Consider the following 19,696-nt stretch of genomic DNA (forward strand, 5'->3'; position numbering starts at 1 on the left):
TCAGGTACTATGGATATTTGAAGTATTCTTATAAATATGCTTATGGATAATAATCCAATCCTTCAGAGATCAAAATTGAAAATGGGTGGGAGGAGCCAGGCATGGTGGCACATGCTTGTAATCCCAGCATTTGGGAGGCTGAGACCGGAGGATCATGGTTCATGGACAGCCTCAGGTACTTAGTGAGGCTCTTTGCAACTCAGACCTTGTTTCAAAATAAAGAATAATAATAAAAAAAAAAATAGGATGAGGGTGTAGCTCGAAGGTAGAATTTCCCTAGGTTCCATCCGCAGTACCACAAAAAAAAAAAAAAAAAGAAAAGAAAAGAAAAGAAAAGAAAAGAAAATGGGGCCCAGGGGTGGGGGAGAGACCATTTGCCACAATGCAGTTCATTTGGGTTTTTTAAGACAGAATTATTAGCTGGACATGGTGCCTGTGCCTGAAATCTCAGCTACTCAGCAGTCTAAGACAGGAAAATTTATAAAGTTAAAGGCCAGCAACTTGTCAAGAACGTGTCTCAATGAAAGCAGGGGTTGGGGTTGGGATGTAGCTCAGAGGTAGAACATTTGCCCAGCATGAGCAAGGCCCTGGGTTACACACACAGCACAGTAACAGCAATGATCGATTATCTGCTCTCAGACCTAGTAGGTATTGTAGGATAGGTTTCAAAGGAAAGAAAAGTTATAGTATCTTGAATGTTTAGAATTTAGCTAAAGAACATGAAATGAGAAACATTTTTAAGTTAAAAGCATAATATTAAGTAAACAAAGATAAAATGTTAAGAATTCAAAGAAGACAGAGTGGATAGGTGCTATTAGGCTGGAGGCTAAGAGCTCGAGTCAAACATGATGAGAGAAAATATCCTAGTATTGTTTCATGTGGAAGCGGACATCTCATGGCTTCATTCATTTCACCAGTGTCTATTGAGCGTGTCCTGGTCTACTTTCTATATGTGTCCTGGATTTTACTAATAGTAGTGGTGAATAGATACACTCCCTAACCTTCTTAGCATTTGGGTTTGAAAAGTACTTTTACTTATTTTCATCTGAAAATAAGCAGTTGAAATAAGTGCCTAGTCAGGAAGGTCTAGCTAATTTGGAATGGAGCCTGTGGATTTAATTTGCAGTATGCTAGAATTCTCTAAATTATATGTTTTTTCCATGTCCTTCAAATGATAGCGGGCTGCTGACCTGATGAACCAGGGGCTGTTGTGAAGATTAATAAGAACCTTAACTAAGAGCTATTGCATCTTTTTTACTACTAATACTCCCGGTGATCACTAGATATATGTGAAGCTAAACGGTGACCTTTGAGCCATCTATTTATGACATTCTAATAGGTAGTAGCCACTTTTTTTTATTCTTGCCTTGTTACATAAATTTCCCCATTATCTCTGAATTTTAGGGGTAGATCAGACAGACCAGGATATGGAACGACTGCTACAAAATCAATAGTGGATCACCTCAGACAGCGGGGTCATTTCTCCCGAGGCCTGTCCTTTTTCCTGAACACAGTACACTTATTGATTTCATAAGTTGCATTTTCTTTGAACTGGAGTTTTCTATCATGAAAATAATTCTTAGTTAGCATCCCTAAAAACAACCAGTCTCTTAATTAGAACAATCAGTGGTAATACTCGGGCCTTTAAATACAGCAAAAGCTCACATGCCTGTTTTAGTTCTGTTTGTATTATTTGTACCAGCTCTCAGTGCCGTGTATAAATTGAGAAGTTAATCTCAATGGCATCAAGTCATCTGTTGTAAAAGTCTGCTGTGGGGTATATTTTAGGCATCCAATTGTCCATTTAGAAGATAATAAAGAAAAATCTCATATTTACACAACTTTCTTCCTCTCGAGACCGTCTAACCAAACAGGAGTCGAAGTTTAGATTTTTCTCTACTCTTTTATTACCAAAACGTTTTCTGTAGCATGTATGCCCAGAACTTTTTGAAGTATCAGCGGCAGAGTGATTTATTAATTACATAACGGGGAGGGGACACAATACTCAGGTCTCTCTAGGAGGCACGTTAGCATCAGTAGCTGTCATGGTCCGTAAGCTATTGTTTTGACCTCCCTCAAATTAATATTGAAAACTAAAGTATTTTTAAGGTTCTTTAGATTGTAATTAAAAGACTGGGGAGTGGCATAGTCAATAATGAGCAGTTATCGGCAGCCCTGCTGTTCTGCACTCACAGCCAGCCCACCAGTGCTGGGTCCTAATTCTTGCCATGGTTTCTCTGTGGATATACACAGTAGCTGACTATGGATTTCTTTGTCTTGAGAATTTAGTTGTTTGCTACAAATTGAGCTTTTGAATTCTGTAGGTCCTTTGTCTTCCTGATTTGAAAAATATTTAAATGATTTTGCCCAAAGCACTTACAGAGAAACAGCATGACTGACTTTTGGGAAATTAGTAAGCAGTAGGGCTATTTTTAGCTTTTACTCCTTGCAAACATTTCCTTTTATTCTTTAGAAGACATTGTTGATCTGTTCATTCATTCATTAGCTGTGCTCTCTCTCCCCTACTACAACATGGCTTTTGGAGAGAATAAGCCTTCTCTGCTCTGCCTGGCAGAACTGTATCGATTCTTATTTCATCCAATTTTAACTCTTAACTCATGACTTGCTCATTTGTTTTTGTGTTTTTTTTTTCTGGATACTGAACAGCAACTTCTACCCCATTCTCATTCTCTTTCTCTCTCAGACATACACACATACACACACACACACACACACACACACACACACACACACACACACACACTTTTGTTGTTGTTATTTGAAAAAGATCTTCACATGGCAGTATACAAAGTTTATATTTTTGTCAATATTATGTAGTGTTAATTGCTAATATGGTTTGCCTTTGTTCTGTTAGTTACTATTTAATAAATTTATAAAATTATGCAGTTAGTATTACAGAATCCCAATTTAGACCATATGGTGGCAAAGGCTGACCATTACACCTCAGCTTCATGTTTGATCTTTGAAAAATCTTCTAAGATTTTTAGAGAAAGTCATATTTCTAAGGAAGCACACTGAAAGCTGTGTGCTTTCAGTTTGATATAAGACTTTTTTATTTTAGATTTCTTCCAAGAGGATTTAGTCATTCTATAATATAATTTAACCTTTTTTTTTTCATTTTCTTGTAAGATAGAGATGCACTATAGTATTTCTGGTTAAATTTGTAGACCACCTAGTTTCAAATTCTAGTTCTACCATTAATCTCTTGCATGCCTCAATATCTTCATCCCCAAAAATGGAGATATTAGTATTCACTTCATGCAGCTATTTTAGATTTGAATCAGATAATCTGGCCGGGCATAGTGGCACACACCTATAATCCCATTACTTGGGAGGCTGAGACAGGAAAATCACAGATTCAAAGCCAGCCCCAGCAACTTAGCAAAGCTGTCAGCAACTTAGTGAGCTCTTTTTTCTGAATAAAAAATAAAACAGGGTTGGTGGTGTAGCTCAGACGTTAGAAGGCCCCTGGATTCAGTCCCTAGCAACACACGTACCACCATCACCACCAACCCAGATAATCCATGTGAAAAGCCTGATATAATGTATAGAATAGTAAAGTCTCGATGTATGTCTGTCTGTTATATTGTTAAGACTTTTAGCTTTCATGTAGGACACAATTGTAGAATACCAGAATTAGACAAAATATTCCATTTCTGGGACTTTGCCTCTTTCCCTGTTAGAATCTTTATTGGGCTGTCCTCACCAGAGGTGGCCTAATTCCAGTGCCTATGAATGTAGCTCCCCTTGGTCCTCCAGTGTTTGCAGTTCCTCATATCTAGAATCAGTGCAATTACACTGGGAAGTCAAGCAAAACGTGTTTTTGCATAAAGAGAGGAAGGCAGAATGTGCGATGGCGGTTTGACATCTGTGCCTCTGCCCTGGGCCAAAAGCAGAATGGTTGTTTGCTGCTGAATTGGCATCCCATCTGCTGCCTTCTCAGTGGTTGGGTCCCTCTTCCCTTTCCCTCCACGTACAGCCCCAGGGATGATGAAGTCCAGCAGGGAAGGCTGGAATATAAGGTATCCAAAGAGAAAAACAGGACAGAAGTTCCAGGAAAGTCAATAGAATGACTGACCCACGTTCTGCAGATGACCCGTCTGGGTCAGTGCTGAATCTTCTCAACCAGTGACCTGTTTGCAAGTGTTCTGTGACCAGTATGAAGGTTAATAAGCCTGAAAAATAAATAAATAAATAAATAAATAAATAAATAAATAAGTAACTTAAAACAACAGAAATAACTCTAGCCTCCTCTAGTAAACCTCTGTCTTTGTGCTTGAGAACTGTTTTGACATCTGAATAAAGAATTTACTACACCAGGTTTTTTTTTTTTTTTTTTTTTTGGTGCTACTGGGGTTCCTGGAAGCCCTTCTACCTCCGGGCTACACTCCCAGACCTATTTTTACATTTTCATTTTGGAAACAGGGTCTCCTAAGCCAGCGGGCGTGGCTGGCTTCGAACCTGTGCGATCCTCCTGTCTCCGCCTCCCAAGCGCCGGGGATTACAAGCGTGCGCCACCATGCCCGGCTACACCAGGTTTTTAAAATTCTTTGGAAAGCCAGGCGTGGTGGCGCACGCTTGTAATCCCCGCGCTTGGGAGGCGGAGACAGGAGGACCGCACAGGTTCAAAGCCAGCCTCAGCTACTTAGTGAGGCTTTCAGCAACTTAGTGAGACCCTGTTTCAAAATAAAACATAAAATAGGGCTGGGAGTATAGCCCAGAGGTAGAAAGCCTCTGGGTTCCACCCCCAGTACCCCCACACACACACACAAATAATAATAATAATAATAATAATAATAATAATTATTTGGAACTTTTTATAAAAGCTTTTATCCCAGGCCCTCAAAAAAAGTCCTTTATTTTTACCATACTTTAATTCTTGAATATATCCTCTGTTCTGATTTTCATATAGCATTTAATTCACCCCACTTGCAACTAATTTGCAGGCTTTACTTGCCCTCAAGTGGCTTATTTTAAGACACCATCTTCTCCCCATCTCTCTCTAGGAGCCAGGGCAGGCTTCTCACAGCGTGGTTATCTTAGAACCACTGATTTAACATTTGGAACATGAAACCACACACACACACACACACACACACACACACACACACACACACACAATCAGCCTGGAATGTGGTAACTTAACTCTTTGATTTAAACTTAGTGGTTAGCCAGGCGTGGTGGCGCACGCTTGTAATCCCCCTGCTTGGGAGGCGGAGACAGGAGGATCACACAGGTTCAAAGCCAGCTGCGCTGGCTTAAGAGACCCTGTTTCCAAATAAAAAAATATAAAATAGGTCTGTGAGTGTAGCCCGGAGGTAGAAGGGCTTCCAGGAACCTCAGTACCACCAAAAAAAAAAAAAAAAAACAAAAAAAACCCAAAAAAACTCAGTGGTTAAGCAATAGAGTGAGTGATGAGCACCCCAGAAAGGCAAGTATTGAGTAAACAGAAGTAAGCAGCTGGGAGGAGGAGCTGGGGAGGTATTACTTGTCTTTTGAATCTCTTTGGTTTTAATGGAAAATTCTTTTAATCCATTTTTACTTTCAAAACATTATAGCTTGTTTTCAGCTTAGATTGATGCCCCGCTCTACCCTGTAGGATTTTCTGGTGGTTGTTCCATGAGTATCAATAACTCAAAATAAAATAGCACCTGAATATACAAGTATATGGAGGCTGTTATTCGCGTTACTCGGCTGCTGTATCTTATTTTCACTTAAACTTGAGGTTTTTGCAGCACCTCATCCAAAATCACAGTTGGCTCCAATTTTGCCTTATGTTTTGATGAGTCTTAATTATAATTCATTGCATATACAGTTTTTAGTCAGTGCTTAAAAAAAAATCTCTCTGTTTGCTTTCTAGACGGATTTTGCACGATTCAGTGGAACAAATGTAGAAACTGACTTTGTAGAGGTGCCGTCACAAATGCTTGAAAATTGGGTGTGGGACACTGATTCTCTCCGAAGATTGTCAAAGCATTATAAAGATGGAAGTCCTATTACAGATGATCTCCTTGAGAAACTGGTTGCATCCAGACTGGTCAACACAGGTATCAGTCTTAATTTTAGAATAGGAAAAATACATGAGAATTGCTGACCTCTTCTTCTATGGGACCTGGTTTCTCTTTAATGATAATGGTACTTTGAGGGTGCTAATATGAAGAGGGAAGAACGCTATATATATATATATATATATATATATATATATATATATATATATATATATATATATATATATATTGAAATGGGAAACCTTGTCTAAGAAAAAAATTTTTTAATTTTTGTTTTTGTTTTGTTTTTGTGGTACTAGGGATCGAACCCAGGGACATTCTGCCTCCAAGCTACACCCCTAACCCCTTTTTAATTTTTGGTGTAGAAACAAGATCTTACTAGGTTCCTGAGAGACTTGCTAAATTGCCGAGGCTGGTCTTGAACCTGCGATCCTCCTATCTCAGCCTACTAAGCACTGGGATTACAGGCATGTGCCACTGCATCTGGCTTTTTAAAAATCTTAAATGCAAAGACTGGAAACAGTTTTTAAAAGCTTTGATCTTAATTATGTTAGAACACATAGCTCTTCCTTCTCCAAAATATTCTCATTCTTACATTATTAGGTCTTCTGACCCTACGCCAGATTGTTTTGAGCAAAGTCGATCAGTCTCTCCATACCAACACATCCCTGGATGCCGCAAGTGAATATGCCAAATATTGCACAGAAATTTTAGGTGTTGCAGCTACTCCAGGTATGTAAATGCTATGTTCCTCTTGCCTGCGGAGCACAGGGCATGCTCCTGGCACTGCAGGGAGGTGGAGTTGCTCAAGCCCAATTTCATTTCTCTCTGATTTCTGTAATCAGGCCATGACTTTCAGATAAGCATACTATGTCCTTATGAGTTATCCTGTCCAGATGTGCTTGAAGGAAAGGTGGCTCCAAACGCCATCTTAGTGTAATCAGGCATGAGCAATTGGCCTCCACCCAGAAGCTGAGGAGCCATTGGCATTTGGCAATGCCCATCTGGCTCCTCCCTCCCTGTGTGCACCATGAATTCCCTATGCTTTTTCAGGAAGAAGTTGGCAGAAAGGGCATTTTTAGAAAGAAGCATGAACTTCTGCTTTGTTTCTGATTCTGAAGTCAGTTAAAGCATTCCACTGGCACTTTCTAGCCTGAAGCTTACAGGATTCACAGAGTGGATGTGAGCGTGTGTGTGTGTGTGTGTGTGTGTGTGTGTGTGTGTGTGTGTACACATAGCCAACAGGGAGATCTGCATTTACATGTAGTTAGTAAGGTGAATTTTACTCACCAAGGAAATTGTTACTAAAATGAATCAGCCACATTTATAGAGATAGTAAAGATAAGAGTGTTCGTGTGAGTCAGTGTAGCCTCCTCACTTCCTTAGGTGATCTGTTGATGCTGCGCCATAGAGCAGCTCTGTGCCCAGAGCCACTTTGACAGAATCTTTCTTATAGTGGTCCTGCAGATAGATTGGCTTGGTAAGCCCTTTTTCACTTTTCAAGGAAAGAGTTGTTGTTGTTTTTCTTTCAGAAATTATCAATACAAAAATGTACCATTTAATTCTGAGACATTTTAGATATTAGAAGGACTAGAGGTGTGACTCAATGATAGAACATGTGGCCAACATGTGTGAGGCCCTGGGTTTCATCCCTAGCAACACACACACACGCATGCACACACACACACACACACACGTGTGTGTGTGTGTGTGTGTGTGTGTGTGTGTGTGTCAAAGAGTAGGGTTAATATTAGAGTATTTTTAAAACACACAGGTATAAAGGGGATAAAGGACGGACTTAATTACCTGGTGGGTGTGGACAGAAGTTCTGAAACTATTGTTAGGCATTCCAGAGCTTGGGCGAAACCAGCTCTGAGGTTGAGCCATTGATATGGGAGAACTTTGTAAACATGTTGACTAAGGGCACACATAAACCCAGGCCTACTAAAGGTTAGATTCTATCATCCACTCTCTCCTCCCACACCTGGACTCCCCAGAGAGAAACTTTAGCTAGCTGATAATGTGATCATTAACATTTGCTCACATTGATTGAAATGTATCTTTTTCTTTTAAAGGCACAAATATGCCAGCCACTTTTGGACATTTGGCAGGGGGATATGATGGCCAATATTATGGATATCTTTGGAGTGAAGTGTTTTCCACAGACATGTTTTACAGCTGTTTTAAAAAAGAAGGAATAATGAATCCAGAGGTATGTGTGTGTGTGTGTGTGTGTGTGTGTGTGTGTTTCCCTTTTGTCAATTTTGTAGTTGCGCTCTCTCCTTTAAATCTTAGTGAAAAATATTTATGACATTTAGGTTTCAGAGTAAAAGGTTTGGTAACAGCTTTTAATTTTAAGGTCTTGCATCTTCTCAAATCATCATACATCATTAAGTTGCAGTGTACAGGTGATTAACTCTAATTCTATAGGTTAAAACAAAAACTTACTGCACTTTCTTGCTTATTAACATTCCAGTATATTGCATAATTAAGAATTCAAAGCCTTGTTTATGCATGTGAGAATTTATAGCTGCTAGTTTTGACATGTGCCATGCAGTGCTTTCATTTTATAGGAGGTTGAGAAAGAAAGGTAAACGTCTTGCTGGTGTGTATGATCTCCCTGTGTTTTGATATTTTTTATATACTTTCTTTGTATGTTTTCTATGGGAGGCACCCTTTTTCTGTGGCTGGCGTACTCCACCTACTACATAGCTTGTGACCTAAATGCCTTTAGGTAACTTAAGCCGCCTCATTAACCTGCGCTGTTCCCTTCTGAGTCCATTGTTGACTGCCAGGCAGCTGCCAGCAGTGCGCCTGTGTTACAGACCCCACCCCCAGGCTCACTGAGGACTCAGCTGTCACACTGTTTCCAAAGCCAATGTATTTTCCAGTGGCAGTTCAAGTTCTGTTTGATTTAGAAATTGTGAGAACTAATTCTCTATTGTTCTCTGAACTTTTTGTTTCTGTATTACATAGTACCATATATGTGTGTGATTGTGTATGTATGTGTGTGTACACACATACATACACACACATATATGTATGTGTATATATATTCATATCAAAATACATTGGTGTATCTGAGCATAATGGCACACACCTGTAATCCCAGTACCTGAGAGGCTGATACAGGAGGATCACAGGTTTAAGGCAAGCAAGCTAGCAAGGTCCTCAGCAACTTAGTAAAACCCTGTTTCAAAATAAAATAGGGCTGGTGATATAGCTCACAGTTAGAACACCCCCTGGGTTCCATCCCCAGAAACACACACACACACACACACACACACACACACACACACACACACACACGTATAATGTAGATCACTGTTTCCTCCCTGCTCCTTCCCTAAGAAGAACACCTCCAAGGTACCCACACCTTATTCTCACTACTCCCCATGCACTCCATCTCCTGGCCACTCCACCATCTGGTAGGGCGCATTAATCCTCCATTACCTGGCCAACCCAGTGGCAAAGGCCAGCTACCGGCTGGGTTCTCACAGACACTCTGACTTCTGCATGACCTCCAGCCAGTACCCAGCCCAGATTCCTCGGGAAGTCAGAGCATTCTGAGGAAGACTGCAGTAACCTGTCCACTACAGAGCCAGACTTCCCACCTGAACTGGCCACCTGGTGTTACCTGAGTCCCTCTGTTCTCCTCATTGGTTTCCTCCAAGTCCCTACCACCTCACTCCCCTGTCATCAGACATCGCTCCTCTTCAGTAAGGAAATTGTGCTGGGGGTGGAGCTCAGTGGTAGAGCACTTGCCTGGCATGCACAAGGCCCTGAGTTCTGTCCCAAGCAGCACAAAAAAGGAAAAGAAGGAAGGAAGCAAGCAAGAGGGGAGGGAGGGAGGGAGGGAGGGAGGGAGGGAGGGAGGGAGGGAGGGAGGGAGGGGAACTTAAGATGGTTGACAGTGAGCTTCAGATCATCCAGAGCAAAAGCGATCTTTCTGCCCTCTGAACACGAAAGTGAACCTGGACAGGGGAAGGACCTCAGTGAGCCTAGTTTAGTTTAGAATGTTTAACTATTCCATAAAATTAAAAGACAGATCTTAAAGTATACCTTAGGATGTAAATTTTGATTTTAAAATACGTTTAGAAAAAAGCATATCAAGCCAGGTGTGGTGACACACACTTGTAATCCTAGTACTTGGGAGACTGAGATGGGAGAATCACAGGTTCACAGCCTCAGCTACTTAGTGAGACCCTCCACAACTTAGAGACCCTGATTCAAACACAAAGAATAAAAAATAGGTCTGGGGTATAGCTTGGAGGTAGAATGTCCCTGGGCTCAATCCCCAATACTGCAAAAAAATAAAAAGGAAAAAGCATATCAAAATATTGTCAAATATTATCTTTGTGTGGTAAGTTTATGAATGATTATTAACCTGTTTCTGTACTTTGGAGCATTTCCTAATTTTACATAATGCCTAGATCATTTTAGAATTTGGAAAATAATGTTGTCAAGAGACAAAGGGTCTGGCTGGATACAGGTACAGTCATGACAGGTGAGGCGGCGGGCTAAGTGAGGCTCCTCCCTGGGCAGCCTCTCGCCTTTACCTCCTCTGCTTCAGCGCACCGGTCACACCCTCAGCTCCTCCAGCTGTCAAGGTGGCTGCCAAGTCACTGAGCTCAGTGGACCCCAGGCTGCTTGCAGGTCCAGCAGAGACAGTCCTTTCTGTTCTGCCTCTCCGTGCTTCTTATTCTCAAGCTTCCCAGCTTGGCAGGCAGCCATACTACTCTTCATTTAGACAAAAAAGCTCTACTGAGTTTGAAGAAAGCAGACTCCCAGCAATGTAGAGTTGTTTCCTGGTGATGTTAAAGACAGCCCTGTGTTACTGAAATTCTGGACCCAATGGTGTCACGAGGCTGGTTTCAGTCCCTCCTGTATGCTTCTCTTTCATTTCCTTCCAACTGCTGTGGAGTATCATGCCGTGTCTTGCTCCTTTGCTGTCACAGCCATAGTGGACGTGGCTCCAAGAGCCAAGGAGGAAAGCCAGGCATGGTGTGCACACCTGTAATCCCGTTACTTGGGAGAGTGAGACAGGAGGATCACAGATTTGGGGCCAGCTTTAACAACTTAGCAAGATGCTATTTCCAAGTAAAAAATAGGTCTAGAAGTATAGCTCGAAGGTAAAATATCATTGAATTTATATAAAGTATAAAATCAACTCCCCCCCCCCTAAAAAAAAAGGAAAGAAAAAAAATCAGGCATGGTGGTGCATGCTAGTAATTCTAGCACTTGGGAGGCTAAGAAAGAAGGATCATAGGTTTGAGGCCAGCCTGGAGGTAGAATGCCCCTGGTACCAATTTTAAAAAATATTGATACTTGGGAGAAGAATTCCATTCTACATTAAAAACTTAGATTTTTATTACAGATATGTTGTAATGAGTAGAAACGTTTTTCATACCAGTGGACCGTGTGCGACTTACTTGGTGCTGCGGTCAGTCTTGTCACTAGCTGCGTGGCACAGGCGGCCTTACCTTTGGTTTCAGATTCTGTGCATTTGCTCTAGTTTCACTTGTCAGTGGTTGGTTACTCCCCAGGTATATAAACAGGATAAAAATAGGAACTTTTTTTTCTGTACTATGAATTGAAACCAGGGATATTCTACCTCCGAGCCCTTTTTACTTTGAAGGAAACCACATGCTGGGCATGTTGGCGCATGCTAGTAATCCCAGTACTTGGGAGGCTGAGACAGGAGGATAGCAGCTTTGCAGCCAACTCAGCTACTTAGGCCCTCCGCAACCTAGTGAGACCCTGTTTCAAAATCAAGAATAAAAAATGGGGCTGGGGGTGGAGCTCGGAGGTAGAATTTCCCTGGGTTACATCCTTAATGCTGCAAAAAGGAGGGACTACACTCCCAGCCCTTTTTACTTTGAAACAGTCTCACTAAGTTCCTGAGTCTAGCCTGCAACCTGCTATTCTTCTGTCTCAGCCTCCCAAGTACTGAGACTACAGGTATTCTCCACCACACCCAGCAAAAATAGGAACTTTTATGGTGTAAAATAATGCTCTGTTCGAGCTGAAGTCATGGGAGTCAGAGCAGTCACAGTATATAATGCAGACTCTGTTGTCTCAGGCCTCACCCTCCCTAATGTGTGTTTAGCTCATTTTGAGAAGATAGCAGGGTGGCCCTTCAAGGAGTCAGACTTATAGTCCCAAGTACCAGAGAGGCCAGGGACCAGGACATCTCATGTGTGGATGTTGTTGGTCACACAGTACAGAAGTGCAGCTGTAGACCTTCTCTTGTACCTCTTGCTCTTGCACAGCCCAGGGTCTGCTCTGAGAATTATCTCAGCTCCCAGCAAGCAGAACTATAGGAAGTATACTGCTCACTGGGAAACACCGGTAGGAGGGGCCACTGTAAACCTGCAGCCTTCTGAATACCAGATGGTGGATGTGGAGTTTTCATGGTACAGTCGTTTCATTTTGCTTTGAACGCCTCTATCAGAATATTAGAACTGCGGTTAGTTATATCTGTTATAGCCTAAAAGTTTGCTATCTGCTTTGGTCTGTCATTTTTTTATATCATTCTTCATAATAAGTAAGTAGAAATCACATTCTAACTGCTCGATTAGTTTATAAAATATTACCTAAGAATCCTAGTTTCTAGTAGAACATGGAAAAGCTGTCTCATTATCAGACATACCCTTTACTTCCTCAGCTGTTCTCTCCAGTAACTGTAGAAGAACTGCTTGTGATGAACACTTTTCTAGCAAGCTCTCAGTGCTCTGTAAGGATAGCTTAAAGGTCACCAAATGTAATTTCAAAATCCAGCAGCTAATCATAGGGTTGAAAAAAAAGGGAGCATTTTAACTAGAGCCATTTCTTTTTATAAGGCAACTTCATTGTGGGAAAATTTCCTGAGAGGTATAATAGACATTGTGGATTCAAAGGCAATTATATTATTAAGCCAGAATTATCTTTCTCCTCTTTCGCATTTAGAGAAATTGTTAAGCTTTGTTTCTTTCATCAGTGAAAAAGTACAACCAGGTTTCACTTCAGAAAATGATACCAAGCAAGTCAAGAGAGTTAAGAAAAACTTGTATTTTAGAAAGTAGCTAGAACTTAGATGCACAACATACGCACAAACGTGAAGAATTTCAGTTAAACATGGAAAAAGTTGCCTGCCAGAAAACGTGTAATATCAAGCTAACCGGAATCCCAGGCCCCATTCCTGCCATAATGTGTCACCAAGGGAAAATAGGGAATGTTCTCTCCTGGAGGTCCTTTACAAATGGAGCCAATTCTGCTCTCCTGGTCTACCACCCAACAGCTGATTTTTCTTATACCTCAGCTTTTTCTAATAGCCTTGGGTTTTGCCTGACTTAAGGGACAAAAGGAGATGGAATTGGCTTCTTTGTGAATATTTACCAGGCCAGTCCTTCTGAGCCTTGAATCCCAACCAACTGGAAACAGATTTTTCTTCTTTTTTCTTAGAGCCCTTCTTTGTGTTTCTCTTAGAGCCCTAGAAATCTGCCTTGTTAATTATGTATTTCTTTATCTCCCCTTCTAGGTCATAAGATCCTTGTAAAAGGAACCATTCAGCTTGGTTTCCCCTCCTCTGCTCAGAGCTGTTCAGTTTCATTATTATTTTACATATGTGTACTTCGTCTAACCTGACCAGTAGTCCCCCACCCCTTCCACTACTCCACCCCGCGTGTGCTACTATCCAGGGTACTTCTTTCTCCTGAACTCCTCCCTCCCTATAAATAAGCTTATCCTTCTGTCTTCACAAAGTGGACCCATGTTTGTTTCCAGGAGTCCTCTTCTCTTCAGACAGCAATTCCTACTACTCTCCATGTTTCTCTCCCCTGGCCACCAGCCCCAGTTTTTCCCTCTCTTCTTCCATTGTTGTTGTCAAATGTATTGTCTTTTTTTTTTTCTTCCAATAATTTGTTTACCCCCAGGGAAAACAAAGGGTGTGATGCAGGCTGTGGAGGGAGAGGTTTCAAAGTCCAGTTTCAAAGCAAGATGGGGAGCTTGTTAAATGCTTGGTCCTCCTGCCCTTGGCTGGGTGCTCTCTGCCCTGATGTCTGTTACTCAGTGTCTGGCTCTGTTTCTCAGAGCAGCAGGTCGAAAGACCATAGGAGCTTGCATGTACTGCCTCAGAGACGCCAGAGGTTGCAGGAGACCCGTCTGTTTCCCCTGTATGTATTTTCATTACTAATGGATGATATGCATCCTTCCTTTAGATAATTATGATTGCTATTAAAATATTACCTCCAAACATTCATATTCTTGGATAAAATGAGGGCCTTGCCTCTCCTACTTAATATTCCACTGAATTACACATTCTATTTTTTATAGCAGAGGTGAGATCTCTTGTGGTTTTCTTTAGCTTTATTAGGAGACAGAACTAATTTTAAGGAAATGCCAAGGCAGGAACACATTTATTTCCCCAAACTGTAGATGAGTAATGCTCTCAGGGGCAGTGTGAGAGAAAAGGAAATGAAATGAAGGATAAAGTTGATTGAATACCACTGTATGCCAGGGATTATACTAGGGAGTAGGCAAAGTACTGAATTCGTCTAGTGGCCTAGAAACAGTGATGTGGGCAGATTTCCATTTTACAGATAAGAAACCAAGGCCCAAGATCTCACAGCCGAAGATCAAGTCAAGGCTCAAACCTGGGGCCTGATTCCCAAGCTCCTGCTCTCATTTTAGAAACCAATAACATGAGAGATGTGTTCTAACACAGGTAGCAATAGATGTGTGCTAGTCTTCTGGGATTCGAGGCTGCAGAAGTTTGTCTTCATAGAGTTTCCTTCATAGGAGAACTAACAGGCGTTCTTACTACACACCGTGCCTCCAAAGAATGTGTGTGGCATAAAAAATGTGAAGCTCTAAGACGAGCTTCTCTTTCTGCTGGCCTAGAAGTTAAATTTCTTTACTGTGGAAACAAAGTTGAACAACTTTCAACAAGGACTCTTCTCCTGTGGCAGACATCTCCTGGACCCATGTTCTCTCACGCAGAAAGCCTGGTACCTTCCTAAAACACAAAAATTCACTTAACTATTTTTTTTCCTTAACAAAAGCAAGATTCTGTTACCAAGATGACTTTTAAACTCTTCTCCAAACTTCATTGCAAAGGAAATGAAACTATTAAAAGACCATTGCTCTGTAATTCAGGAAATTGAATCAGCTTGTTTGGAGCCATAAGCAGAGGAAGACTTGAGCCACACTGAGCCACATATTATGAGACTAAACAGCACTCTGCTCTGAAATGATTCTGCCATGCAGAGGCATCAGCCGTCTCTCTGCAGTGGCACTCCTTAAATGCTTGCCTTTCCTTACCACCTAAAATTACAGCTCTCTACACAGAATGAGACCACTTTTGCAGACATTAGCATTTTGAGTGGTTTTTAAATCTTTTATCTAGATTTTTATTACCATTCCTATAATAGAGTGAAAGATATCTTTTTAATAAATAAAGGATATACAGTATAATCTTGAGGAGGCCCGGGGATGTAGCACAGTGGTAGAGTAGTCATCTAGTATGTATGAGGCCCTGGGCCACATCCCTAGAACTGCAAAACAAAACAAACAAACAAAAAAATCTTGAGTGTGAATTCTTTCTGTGTGTGTGTGGTGGTGGCGGTGGTGGTGGTGGTTGTGTGTGTGTGGTGGTGGTGGTGGCCTACTGGCAACTCAGAGGCATTCTACCTTCAAGCTTTACCCCAGCCCTATTTTATTCCTTATTTTGAAGTGGGGTCTCACTAAGTTGTAGAGCGCCTCATAAGTTGCTGAGGCTGACTGCAAACCTGTGGTCCTCCTGTCTTAGCCTCCCAAGTACCAGGATTACAAACACGTACCACCACGCCTGGCTTACAAGCATGAAGTATTTCTGCAGGTAAATTTTAATTATTGAGATTGGGTGATGGGTAAATGAGGGTTCATTATACTCTGCCCCTTCTACTGGTATATATTTTAAGCTTTCCTTAATCAAAGGTTTAAAATATTTTTGTGAGTCTACAGATAAAATTATCTCACATTTTCTATGTTCTTCCTGCACTGCTGCAGTCGGTGAGCACAGTCTTTGCTCGCTGTACCCACTAATTTAAAACAGTAGTCAAATGTAGACACACTGAACAGTGAAAGAGAGGGAAGGGGGTGAAGTGCATTTGGACTCCAGAGCTCCAATGCGCCCTTTAGAACAGTCTTATGACAGGAGTAGCCATACTCATATTTTAGGCTCTAGATCACTTTTGAAACAGTCGTATTCCTGCAGATAAGACAGAAATGACATCATATTTGCTTTTGTTTTTCCTAAAGCAGACTGAATCTGGCTCTAAATCCTCATCACCAGAGTTTTCAGAAATCCCAGTATCAACTAGTTACCCTCTCTTTTTAAGAAAATCTGTATAAAACTTATAAATAAGGCAACAATATTTTCATTGTCATATTGGAACACATCCAAGCCCTCCTAAAAACCTCACTTCAGACCCTAGACATGTCCGGTGTGGTAGCCACAAGTGGCTACTAAGCACTTGCAGTGAGGCTGGCACAACTGAAGAGCTGGATTGCAGTGGGCCATGGTAACAACAACAACAAATCTACAACATACAACGGAACTGAGCTTTGAGGACTTACAACAACGACAACAAAAATCTTCGTCATTTTTATATTTCTACATGTTGAAATAAAAATACTGGAGATTCAGTGGGAACATTGTTTTTCTTTTAGTGTTTCTGAGACAATCCCACTATGTTGCTCAAGCTGGTCTCGAACTTTTGGGCTCAATTGATTCTCCTATGTCAGCCTCCTGCATGCCTGGGACTATAGACAAGGGCCACCGTGCCTGGCTTACAATGACTTAAATAAAATATTTTATTAAAATTAAATTCACTTAGCAGGCATGGTGGCGCACGCTTATAATCCCTGCGCTTGGGAGGCAGAGACAGGAGGATCACGCAGGTTCAAAGCCAGCCTCGCTGGCTTAAGAGACCCTGTTTCCAAACAAAACTATTAAAAAAAAAATAGTTCTGGGAGTGTAGCCCGGGCGTAGAAAGGCTTCCAGGAACCCCAGTACCACCAAAAAAATATATATTAAATTCACTTTGAGCCGGGCGTGGTGGCGCACGCTTGTAATCCCCGCGCTTGGGAGGCAGAGACAGGAGGATCGCGCAGGTTCAAAGCCAGCTGCGCGCGCTGGCTTAGGAGACCCTGTTTCCAAATAAAAAAGTATAAAATATAGGTCTGGGAGTGTAGCCCGGAGGTAGAAGGGCTTCCAGGAACCCCAGTACCACCAAAAAAAAAAAAAAAAAAAAAAATTCACTTTGATGGGTGTGGTGGTGCATGCTTATAATCCCAGCATTTGGGAGGCTGAGACAGGAAGATCATGGTTCATGGCCAGCCTCAGCTACTTAGTGAGGCCTTTTGCAACTCAGTGAGACCCATTTCAAAATAAAGAATAAAAAAGAATAGGGCTCGGGGTGGAGCTTAGAGTTAGAATGCCACTAGATTCCATCCCCAGTGCCACCAAAAAGATATATATATATATTTCACTTACATGGGTATTTTTAAATTTTTGAATGTGGTTAGTAGAAAATTTAAAGTTACATATGTGCCTCACATTATATTCTGTTGGACCAGTGCTAAGCTAGAGTTTATCAAAAGGTAACTATACTCCTCATGTGGCCCAGTCTGTGAAGTTAGATGTTAGCCTATAGATGAATAATAAGTTGCAAGTAATTCCTTTTCATAAGTAATAGGCAACCCCAAAAGTTTTGATTTTATGTTCCTATAGGGCATTAAATAGTTATGCATATAACGTGGAAGAATTAATTTATTTTCTTTAACAACATAACTAAACTTATCTCTGTTGGTTGTACCAAATGGAATCTTGATATAAGTAAAAAAGTTAGCTTGCTTTAATCTCTGGTAATTCGTTAGCTCTTCTTGTACCCCAAAAGATGATTAGTCCTCTTGATCAAATGATATACTGAGTGTAAACGTTAGTGGTACTCTGTGGACTGTCGGGGTGTGTATTTGGAAGTGTGTTTCATTGAATTGTCTTGCCTTGCTTCCCTAAAATGACACTGAGTGGGAAGTGGAAATATGGAATAATGGTGATACTGAATAAGATGTTTTCTTTCACTTTATCTACTCATGGGTTTATGTAAATAAAGGCAAAGAACTGTCTTGTGTTCTAAAATTCCAGACCTTCATCCCCACAGAAAACTTTGCATTGGTGCTCATTCTGAGTGCTGATCCCAGGGAATTGGCTTACCCTGAACTACAGGGCATATGCTGTTCTCCTTACCCCAGCCATAAGGAAAAGGTGGTGGTGTGTGTGTGTGTGTGTGTGTGTGTGTGTGTGTGTGTGTGTGTGTTCTCCTCATAAAAACAGTTGAAACAATTTATAGCAGCTGTGCTTCTGTTTCCAGGTAGATCGAACTCCTCTTTGCAGCTTTCTGGGCACTTGCTCTCATGCTAACCCTTTTGAAGCTGCATTTGAGCTAGGGTAGCGAATAGGAACCTGCTGTGTGTTGCATTTGGTTAGTTTCTGTTGTTCTGTTCACTCATGTTGTCAGCTCACTACAGAGAATCTGAGAAAAGACAATAACATAGGAGAGTGTCGAAGACCTGAGGTTTGAGCTCCACATCTCTTAGCTACCAAAACAAATAAGTAAACTAATACTGCAGAGCTGTAGTACTGGCAGAAGAGAGCATTAGGCCGAGTAAACCTCGAGTCCCTTTTTCCTCACCCCTACCCTTTTCTCTTTTGCATCTAGAGATTTGGAAAATTACTATGACTGTGAATTATTAGGCATGATGTTTTATTTTATTAGGTTGGAATGAAATACAGAAACCTAATCCTGAAACCCGGGGGATCTCTGGACGGCATGGACATGCTCCAGAATTTCTTGAAACGTGAGCCAAACCAAAAAGCATTCCTAGTGAGTCGAGGCCTGCCTGCTCCGTGAACTACGATCTCTGGTCGCAGTCCATGTCTGGAGGACAAGCCGGCGTGGCCATGTGTCACTGGCCTAGAATCTGAAGGCAGTTGTGCAAATGAAAACCAAGATTTCTATTGACTTCCTTTTGTATTTTAATTTTAAAAATTGTACTTATGTAAATGGAATTATAAATACTATGACCTAAGAAAAGACCCACTAAAAAACTAATTGTACTGTAAAATTTCATAAAAATGGATTAGATTTGTTTGATAAAAATTTCATATGAATGTAATTTGATTTTTTACTATTATAATTTAGATAATATAAGAGGGCTAAGAATTTTTAAATTGAATCATGTACATGGTATAATTTGATCCTTCTTATATCTCAAAGTTTTGTACTTGGAATTTCTGGGTCGATAAATGAATCATCACATTCCTCTGGTAAATGTTTTCTTGGCGCTGCATCAACTTTGACCCTGTGTCTGGGGTAGGGTGTGCCCTCACCTGTGCCTGCATACCTCAAGGCCAGAGGATTAGGCCTCAGTAAGTTTATCTCTGTATCCCAGGCCTCTGGATCTCCAGCTTTCTGCCACACTTAAGTTATGTCCCTCCAGTGGGTTTGTTTTTCTTTCTGTTGTCCAATTAGGGAATACTAAAATATTTTTAGTTTTAACTGAACTCACCTAAAATATTGCAAGTTTTTGTATCTTGTATTAGGGGCCAAATTCTGTTTCAGCATGATTGTTAGGCTTTTGGCAGA

The 19,696-nt window shown here is 41.1% G+C and overlaps 1 protein-coding gene across 1 annotated transcript in view; it reads left to right on the forward strand.

Annotated features, from left to right (window-relative positions):
* NLN (neurolysin) overlaps positions 1–18,961 on the forward strand; it is a gene marked incomplete at both ends in the record, with an annotated part of 99,716 nt that extends 80,755 nt beyond the window's left edge. The window contains 4 exons of the mRNA XM_080719525.1: positions 5,882–6,068; positions 6,633–6,761; positions 8,105–8,241; positions 18,827–18,961. Coding sequence (XP_080575651.1) covers positions 5,882–6,068; positions 6,633–6,761; positions 8,105–8,241; positions 18,827–18,961 — 588 coding nt within the window. The remainder of the gene's footprint in view (positions 1–5,881; positions 6,069–6,632; positions 6,762–8,104; positions 8,242–18,826) is intronic.
* Between the last annotated feature and the right edge of the window lie 735 nt (positions 18,962–19,696).

The sequence above is a fragment of the Muscardinus avellanarius genome (genome assembly GCF_963383645.1).
Source record: "Muscardinus avellanarius genome assembly, chromosome: 1".
In the NCBI taxonomy this organism is placed as follows: domain Eukaryota; kingdom Metazoa; phylum Chordata; class Mammalia; order Rodentia; family Gliridae; genus Muscardinus; species Muscardinus avellanarius.